A 9,086-nucleotide genomic window follows, 5' to 3' on the forward strand; every position below is an offset into this window, starting at 1 on the left:
CTCTGCAGAGTGGACAATCAAACCCTACTGTATGCATGCTCATGTGTGAGGTGAAGTGTGTGTTTGTGAGGTGTGTGCCCATGTTTGAGGCGTGTGTATTGTGTGCTAATGTGTGTGTGAGCTTGTGTGTGTGAGGAGTGTGTAAGTGTGCTTGTGTGTGAGGTGAGTGTGAGCGAGTGTGTGTTGATGGAATGGACAAGGGAAATATGATTGTGAAAGTTTCCCAGTAACAGATGTGAATGCATCATAGCTCCAGAGAATCCAGCAGACACCAGCGCTCCTCAAGCTGATGGCCAATGAATCCCCAAGAACATCCCTTAGCTAAACAGCTCCGTCTAGTACATTAGACAGGAACCGAAGAACTAGTAGGACACCAGCACTTCTGAAGCTGATGCCCACTGAACTCCAAAGAACTTACAGACACCATTTTATAGTACACAGTTGTCAAGAGTCATCGGCACATCCCAGATCATAAGACAGACACGCAACTGTCCAATGGCCTTTTTGTCATTGGCTCACTCCTTAAAAAACATTCCTTCAGAAAAATCCTCTGTAATTTAGTGTCAAAGAGTCCCCTCTGTGAGGCGCATTGTGTTTCCTTCAGGTATGAACTGCGGTATATAAATAAAGTTCTATTTCATTTGCTTTGATTCAGTACAATCAGCCTAATCAATAATATGGCGCCATCCTGGCTGTGTGCTCGTGGGATGTGTGATTGTAAACATTTCCCAGGAGCATGCATATCAAAGGAACTCCCCCCCCCCCCCCCCCACACATACACACATATATACAGGTATAGTAATGTACATACAACCATAATAAACCAAGACAAGCTGAATCATCTTTAAAAAACTATAATGTTTATGTTTATATAAAAAATATGTAGTAAAACATGGTATGTGGTAAGGTGGTGATTTAATTAGTGGCACCCTGATCTTCACTACAGTATAGGAGTAGAACACTGCCAAGGCGGGCTGGTCAAAAGCAGGGTAATCCAAGGAAGTTTGTGGTAGCAGATGGAGAGGCAGACTCACTCACTCACAAGCATTCTCTCCCCCAGCCCCCTGATCCCCTTCTCCCAGCAAGTCCCACCAGATGTGATGTTTGCTCTACCAAAGTAAGCGAATAGAAAGGCCAACACAGTGTCACATCTGTCTGTTTTGCAGCTGTCAGTATTACCATACTAGCCTTGCTGTACTACTTCAGGAACTACTGTATGCTTTTCATTCTATATATCAGTGTTTGGCACCATGTACAGTTTTGAACTGAAATGGAAGATCAATAGAGGAGGAGGAGGAGGAGGAAGAGAACAGCAAATGGATATAAAGCTGGGGACTGAACCTCACAGAAACACAAAACATCACAGAACTGCAGTGGCATACGCTGAACTTCAAAACTTTGACTTGATTTGAGAACGTCAACGATGGATCACACAGCGCATGGTATCTGTGGTGGACCTACGACCCAGCCTGACATCCTGGCTGAGCTGAAGGCTCGAGTGGAGAAGCTGGAGAGAGAGCACAAGGACATCAGAAAGGTGGCCTTCTCTGCAAGTATAACTTCTCCAGTGGGACCCATCTGCGCAGACACAACCCTGGTCTACCCCAATGTCATCACCAACATCGGCAAAGCCTACAACCCAGTCAGCGGAATCTTTACCGCACCAGTGAGAGGAGTCTACTTGTTCAGTTTCACTGGCATGGATGACCGTCAGACCTCCGGGGTGCCAGTTGCCCTGTTCAAGAATAACAATCATCTGATGTGTCAGTGGAAGGTGCCTGGGGGTACTTATCATCAGTATGTTCAGAACACAGTGATTGTAGAGCTGGACAAGGGAGATATCATCTACACACGTCTACCTGAGAATCACAGGATCCTAGGTGATGCCAAGAACAATGGCAGTAACTTAACTTTAAACAACAACAATATCTTCAGTGGCTTCCTGCTCTTCACTGTGTGAGTGGAACACTGCTAAAGTTGTGATGAAATCACCTTCAATGTCTGACCCTTTGAAAGACTAGTCTATGATCAGGCTCTTACTGTTGAAAACCTGTACGTACTTTTTTCATTTGACAATAAAGAAGTATGTTACACCTTGTCTCCCTCCCTCTCTTTTAAATCCACCACCTGAACTAAACACTAGAGTATAGTATAGAATACATTAGGATCAAATAGTATACTATTATAGCTTCTCACTCTCACACACACACACACACCAAGTGTCCTTGAGCAAGACACTGAACCGAGCTGTCAGCACCTGCCTGGTCGTCGGTCGGCCAACGCTGGACCTGGTCGCGAGTCTCCCGGTCCTGTCCTACATCTATAAAGTTGAACAATGGATTTTGGTGTTTCAAAACCCATTGACAATGTATGACTATGTGTTTTACTGTTTAGCCTGTGTTCTGCTCCTCTCTCTCACCAACCGTCTCTGGAGGAGGGGATCCCTCTCTGAATTGCTCCTCCCAAGGTTTCTTCCATTTTTCCCTTGTTGGGAGTTTTTCTGGGAGTTTTTCCTTGTCTTCCTTGAGGGTTTAGGTTGTTTGAGGGGCAGTTCAATGGGCGTATGTGAAGCCCTCTGTGACATGCTTGCGTGTAAAAAGGGCTATACAAATACATTTGATTTGATTTAAACCCCAAGTTGCTCCCGATGGGAAGGACAGTGCCTTGCATGACAGTTCCGTGGATGTTGGTATGTGAGGGTGTGATAATGGGTGAATGAGAGGCAAAATGTAATGCGCTTTGGGTGTGCCATGAGGTGCCGTAACATGCATAAATGAAGCATGTGTTGGTCCTACAGTAAGAATCATTTGATGCTGGGATATACAGAACAAAAATTACAGGGGGGTGCATTTCAGGGCAGGGTTGTATTGGGCCTTGTCACAAAATGCACCCCCTGCCTAACTCTGACTAGGAAAGTGCCATATGCATGACTTACTCTGGTAGGCTACAATTACTTACTGGTTCAATTTAGTAGGGACTAAAAGCAAATGTAAAAAAATACATAACGCTCGAAAAAGAGTAGGCTACTATATTTGTGCTCAAATAAATACATTTTTGAATTACCACCTGGCTAAGGCAGAAATAGCGATAAAGAGAGTCTGAGGATGCGTTTTGTACAATGCGAGAGTGGATTGTAAATTAAAGCCTCTTTTAAAGTCTCATCTGATCGCAATGTGACCACCCCTGTGATAACCAACATGAGAAAAGCAGCTTCGAGGGTAGTTTACTATCTCCATGGTTACACGGGAAGTGTTACACCACAGAAGACAGAATGAGCTAGACCTGCCATGAACTTGTTGAATTTGAAAGACACAAAACTAACCAGATTATTTTAATGAGGTATAAGATTAGCTAGAAAATGAGTTTTTCTGTTACTCGCACCTTTCATAAACAAAATGAAGGAAATACAGGTTTTAGACAACAGCGTGTGCACGACTACCTGTATGGTAAGTTGCATACACTGCACAACGCTGACAACGCTAGTGCTACTAGCCTAGTACAGTAGCTGTACAGTAGTGATAGCTAAACCAAATAGCCAGCGTTAAATATCCAACGTAAATGTGGTTGTTTCTACAGACCCCGTGTACACAGTTTCTGGAGAAATCGATCATGCAAGGGCGAGTTTCAAGGCACATGCGTCTGTGGATCGTGTGGTAAGTCATTTTAGCTTGTCAAACAACAGAAAAGCAAGCTACTAGTACTTATAGAAATTCTAGAAGAATTCTGTTTAGAATGTGTGCAGTGTAGTGTACGACCCATGGCCGGGTTTCTATGGTCCGCTTCAGATTTTTTTGTATCTCCAAAGTAAAACATGTAATATTTAAATTTGACGCTATGGACTGTGGTGGATGTATAAGCAAGAGGGTCAAAGTTTAAGGCACAATGATATGACAAAGTAGAATATCCCAATTGTGTGCATACTGCATGCAACAGTACATACATTGTAAGAGCAGCTGCAGTAGGTACTACAAAGCATGTTTCTCCTTCAGCCTCCAATTAGTTCAGTGATCAGCACAACCAGGTAGACATTCCTGACATATCTGTTCATCTTTGACTGCTCTACCCATTCACTTCCAAGTAATGTACAGTATGCACATTACGTTTTTGAAATGGTTCTTCATTGGACGACATATCACAATCAATTACTCTCTGGTAAATGTTATGAAGGTAGGGTGAATTTAATATGAATTCATATGCTACTTATTATTGACCTATATTTAGTCAAATGAGAATTGCTTTCTGTATGCTTTGCTGACAATTCCTCCTCATTTAGCCCATAGAGTTGGCGTAAAAAAAAAAGCACACATGAAACATAGTTAGCCTAATGATTACCTATCTTTCTTTGTGTCTCTCTGTATCCATCTCCCGGCCTGGCTTTCTGCCTCCGTTTCTGTTCCCTGCCTGCTTGCTTAGAGAAGAGTTCCCGAATTTGGGTCAATGTTCAGCCACCTACCGCACTACCCACGCTATGCACTGTGTCTGGACACCACTGACCCCGTGCCTCCCTTTATCGACCGCCGCTGGAGAGGGCACACAGAGCGACGCAAGGAGACACTGCAGCAGCTGGCTGGGTAACCCCCCACCCCCACCCCACCCAAACACACACACACACTCCTAACACCCTCACTTTTTGTTGTCTGTTTGTGTGTGTACAGAACCCTCCCAGGTGGTCATCTCCATGCCAGGGGGAGTGAGCATGGCAGTGTAACGGGTGCGGAACGCTGGAAGTTCTTTAAACGGTTGGTGTGGTGAAGGGCCAGAGGGACCTCTAGAGAGCAACATAGCCCTCATGCTCTTGGTTGCTAAGGAAGTGTGGTCATGGCTAATGATCCACACATACAGCAACCTTCGTAGTTGACGTCATAAAGTATGACAGGTTGTTGGTTTTAGTCTGGTTTTTAGAGGTTTCTGTGAGTGTGCAGTGGCTGTCTGATGTGTGTTCCAGATGCCTTTGGAATGGTAATCACTGCTCACATACATTGTAAGATTACCAAAGCACCACAGGTGCCCGCTGAACTATTTGCTAATATGGTTTCTTTCTCTCACAAACATTCTACCCCCCAGCCCACTGATCCCGTTCTCCCAGCAAGTCCCATCAGATGTGGTGTTTGCTCTACCAAAGTAAGCGAATAGAAAGGTCACCACAGTGTCACGTCTGTCTGTTTTGCAGCTGTCAGTCTTACCATACTAGCCTTGCTGTACTATTTCAGGGACTACTGTATGCTTTTCATTATATATATCAGTGTTCAGTGTTTGGCACCATGTACATTCCTTCCCCTCCCAGAGCTAAATCCTACTCAGCTGAGGAGAAGGGTACTGAGAGGCCAGTCACACCAGTCCAGCGCACGGTGGGGGTGCAGACTGACTACAGGGACAGTGAGGCCCAAACGGACCCCTATACTCCTGAGTATGTGGTACGACCTGGAACTGCCCCCCCAGAGCTGCTGACTCTGGCCACACTGACCTGGGGTACAATATCCGTCTCTTTCTCTATCTCTGTCTCTGTCTCTCTCTACCACACAATATATTGCCTCAGTACTCTGTCTCTCTCACCTCCTCTCACTGTTCCCTTCTTCCAGGGCGGGGTCTACCGGCGGGCTTGGCAGAGGTGGAGATGATCGAGCGAGCACGGGCCAAGAGGGCCTGGGAGGCCACGCTGCCCCCCCTGAACGACCTGGGCCAGCTGGACAAGAGGAGGAGGATGATGGACCAGATGGAGAGGAAGGAGTGGGCCTTCAGGGAGGACGAGATACAGAAGTGAGGGAAGGAGGCACGACGTAAAGGAGTACAGGATGTCAAATACATGTGTACAGTGTGTGGTAAGGATGTGGTTCCTCTGCTCCGGGCTCTCCCTCACCTTCCCCAGGCTGCAGGAGGCGCGTCTGGCCCTGCTGATGGAGCTCCTGCAGCAGAGGGAGGAATCGCAGGAGGAGACCAAGGTGCAGAGGCTGGACCTGAAGTACTCCCAGCTCCAGGCGGACAAGCAAGCGCACCTACAGAAGATACACAACCACTACGTCCTGTGTGCGTCATAAAAGCTGTCCTCTCCCCACGCTTCAGCAACATGCCCAGTCACTGCACATCAGCCTCAATCGAGATAGTTCCGCCTGAAACTAAAGGGGATGGGCTGGCAATTTATAGGAACATTTGGGGTTGGAGTTTGAGATTCATAAGCCTGTTGTTCCCTGCGCACTCCCCCCTGCAGCATTAAGGAAGCTGACTGCAAAGAGGAGGAATGTGGAGGGGAAGCTGGAGTGCCGTGACATCATCAGGGATTACACAGACTACTCGTCCCAGACATACGCACCTCTGTCACGTATGGGCCTGTTTCTTGACCGTCCCTCCCAATCCCACGTGGTCAGGAGCCGCTACCATGACACCTACGAAGGTTGGAAGCAGGTCACTTTATTCAGAGTGAGGCCACATAGTCTGTATGTTGGTTGAGCAGCTGTTAAACTAATAAAACCACTCACTAACCCAAAATCCTCACACACTAGTGTGACTAGATAGTTTGGAATAATCTACGAATAGATCTGTTCTGTCTACCAAATATTGTATACATTAACTAACTGATGATGATGATGATAATGTTGCGGCAGTTTTGTTATTGTGAGAATAGGGAAATATTACTGTGCTTCTTGACTGTCAATCAAAGGTCTGGTGGAGCTGGAGGCAGGACTTCCTGTGTCTGTGATGGAGCCAAGAGTGAAAGCCCCCAAACCCAAAACCAGCAAGGGCTTTCTAAAATGCTCGGCACGCAGAGAGATGGAGTTAATGAAGACACACCAGGTAGTGCGTACGCACACACACAGACATACACACACACTGTACACACACTAGATGACCTTTGGTCTCACTCCTTCAGGCTCTGAAGGAGAAGAAGGGAAGGGTGGAGGAGAAGAAGCCTCTGCGTTTTCTCTTCAAGACAGAGAAGCCTGCACCCAGACCGGAGACCCCAGTGGTGGATGAGCCCCCTCATGTACAGCCATACTTACTCACTTATGCATGCACACACACGTACACACATTCACACTTTGTTCTCTAATAGTATTACTAACACAGTTTGAAAAGGGTGGTGGTCTGTGATGCGTTCCTGTGATGTTTCGGTAGGGGGATGAGGAGAGAGAGCTGGCTGTCATCTTCCTGCAGAAACTGCTGAGGGGGAGAAGCATTCAGAACCAGGTTGTGTGTGTGTGTGTGTGTGTCTGTCATCGGTACACCAACGACGTTCGGTACCTTGTTCATTTTGGTTTGCTTCATGTGAGCTCTGTGTGTGTGTGTCAGATGTTTGAGGGGAAGGAGAAGCGTCTGGAGTTGATTCAGGAGCTGAGGACGACTCACGCCCTGCAGAGAGAGGAACAGGAGCTGCAGAAAGCAGACATGCAGCTCACACTAGCCATGCAGAGGCAGAGGGACGCGCACACACACACGGTGAGACACGTAGACACACATTTGAGGACACAAGTCACTCCGCAGCACCTGATGTGTCTGAATGTCCCCACCAGGCGTCCGCGGTGGAGGGTTACCAAGCCGGCGTTGCGGGGGCGGAACTAGTGGACATGCTGGACTTCCTCTCAAAGGAGCTGATTCGCCTGCAAGAGGAGCGCAGGATCCACGCCTTCACGCTATTAGCTGAGAGGGACCGCCGCCTCCGCGAAGCTGAGGAAAGTGGGCGGAGACAGGTGGAGGAGCGCAGACGACGGGAGGAGGACGAGATATTTAGACAGGTGTGTGTCTGTGCTCGTTTACATTTGTTTGTGTCAGTGTGCGAGATCCAGAGAGGTTAAAGTGCTGCCCCCCCCCCCCCCCCCCCCCAGGTGGTAAGGGTACATCAGGAGACGGTGGACCTGTACCTGGAAGACATTATCCTGGGGACCCTGGAGCAGACAGCTGACGAGCAGGCCAGGGAGGAGATCCGCAGGCAGGCCCAGGAGGTCAACAACATTGCCCATGCTCTGGAGGACATGTAAGATTGACCACTCAAAAAGCTTTATTCTGGCTTGGAAGAGATAGACAGTAAAATACTGATGTACAATATAGTCGTGAAATCCCTGTGATGCACCGGTGCATATGTAAATGCCCTATATAAGGTTGGTTGCATAGTTCAGGTGGTAGGTGATATTATACTACTGTGTTACCGCTGATAATGAAAATGTGTGTGTATAGCAGGAGCAATCTCCAGTCAGAAGAGATAGTAGCAGAGCTGGTGTACAGCTTCCTTATCCCTGAAGTCCAAAAGACGAGCGTTATGGATCGAGGTGAAACAAAAGGAGCAGAAGTATCCCCACATCCACCCGTCATACTAGACCCTAGTCTCACAGATGACACGTTAGAATCAAATCCAACACAGTCAGTCCTTTATTTCTTACCCTCCTCTCTGTACTAGAATCAAACCCTTTCAAACTGTGCCCTTTTTTTTTTCTCCCTCCCACCCTCCATCCCTTGTTGCACCATCCTCTTCTCCCGCTAGTGCGTCAGAGCCAGCGCAGACACCTGCAGGCAGCCCACCAAATCATCCACAGAGCCTCCGACAGCTCCGGAGCCCCTCTTGGCCCACTGGGAACCCCACGACCCCCCTCCTCCTCGGACCGAGCTTCTCGACGTCTCCTGGAGGAGATGCTCTGCCAGGTTCAGCAGCAGGAGGAACAGGAGAGAGAAGCCAAAAGAGAGGGGAAATAGAAGATCCTACTGAGAGCTCCTGCTCAAAGTCGGGGAGGAGCTTAAGTCTCCCCTTGATGTTACAGGGTTGATGTAGCACATGGGATTAAATTGAGAATAACATTTATTCTGTGGGATTCTTGTTTATGTGTTGGATGTTAATAATTTAGCACGTTAAGACAATGGTGTGTTACAGAGCTGCCAACTTTCACGGTTTCGCCGTGTGACACGCATTTCAACCATTTCTCACACTCTCACGCCACACACTGTATATCTCACGCTGAAAAGGCAACGCCAAACAAGTAGCCAAGCTAACGTTGTATACAGTAACGGGGGGGTTGCTACCAAATCTCACGCCAAGGTTTTTGGAAAAGTTGGCAGCCCTGGTGTTAGGTTAGGCGATCGGTATGTAATCTTCTCTGACCCCA

The 9,086-nt window shown here is 47.5% G+C and overlaps 2 protein-coding genes across 3 annotated transcripts; both read left to right on the forward strand.

Moving 5' to 3' along the window:
• The first annotated feature begins 1,423 nt into the window (after positions 1-1,423).
• LOC134016990 (complement C1q-like protein 2) lies at positions 1,424-2,057 on the forward strand. Its single transcript, XM_062456237.1, has one exon. It carries the CDS (start codon positions 1,424-1,426, stop codon positions 1,958-1,960), a length of 537 nt encoding a protein of 178 aa, XP_062312221.1. The 3' UTR covers positions 1,961-2,057.
• Positions 2,058-3,256: 1,199 nt separating this feature from the next.
• cfap91 (cilia and flagella associated protein 91) lies at positions 3,257-8,845 on the forward strand. 2 transcript variants are annotated; one of them, XM_062456019.1, is made up of 17 exons: positions 3,257-3,446; positions 3,577-3,653; positions 4,414-4,571; positions 4,656-4,739; positions 5,065-5,121; positions 5,285-5,469; positions 5,580-5,757; positions 5,867-6,024; positions 6,206-6,388; positions 6,656-6,792; positions 6,866-6,979; positions 7,111-7,182; positions 7,285-7,431; positions 7,506-7,727; positions 7,818-7,966; positions 8,167-8,258; positions 8,471-8,845. In XM_062456019.1, exons 1-17 carry the CDS (start codon positions 3,359-3,361, stop codon positions 8,677-8,679), a joined length of 2,310 nt encoding a protein of 769 aa, XP_062312003.1. In that variant the 5' UTR covers positions 3,257-3,358; the 3' UTR covers positions 8,680-8,845. The 2 variants fall into 2 exon arrangements, with proteins under 2 accessions (XP_062312003.1, XP_062312009.1); XM_062456025.1 differs by having other exon boundaries at positions 6,656-6,789.
• Positions 8,846-9,086: the final 241 nt, after the last annotated feature.

This window comes from Osmerus eperlanus, chromosome 3 (genome assembly GCF_963692335.1).
Source record: "Osmerus eperlanus chromosome 3, fOsmEpe2.1, whole genome shotgun sequence".
NCBI classification, from domain to species: Eukaryota; Metazoa; Chordata; class Actinopteri; order Osmeriformes; family Osmeridae; genus Osmerus; species Osmerus eperlanus.

Coding starts and splice junctions, on each gene's coding strand:
- LOC134016990 (XM_062456237.1), top strand. CDS start 1,424: ATGGATCACACAGCGCATGGTATCTGTGGTGGACCTACGACCCAGCCT.
- cfap91 (XM_062456019.1), top strand. CDS start 3,359: ATGAGTTTTTCTGTTACTCGCACCTTTCATAAACAAAATGAAGGAAAT. Junction 5,470..5,579: donor TCTGGCCACACTGACCTGGG/GTACAATATCCG, acceptor CCCTTCTTCCAG/GGCGGGGTCTACCGGCGGGC. Junction 6,793..6,865: donor TAATGAAGACACACCAGGTA/GTGCGTACGCAC, acceptor TCACTCCTTCAG/GCTCTGAAGGAGAAGAAGGG.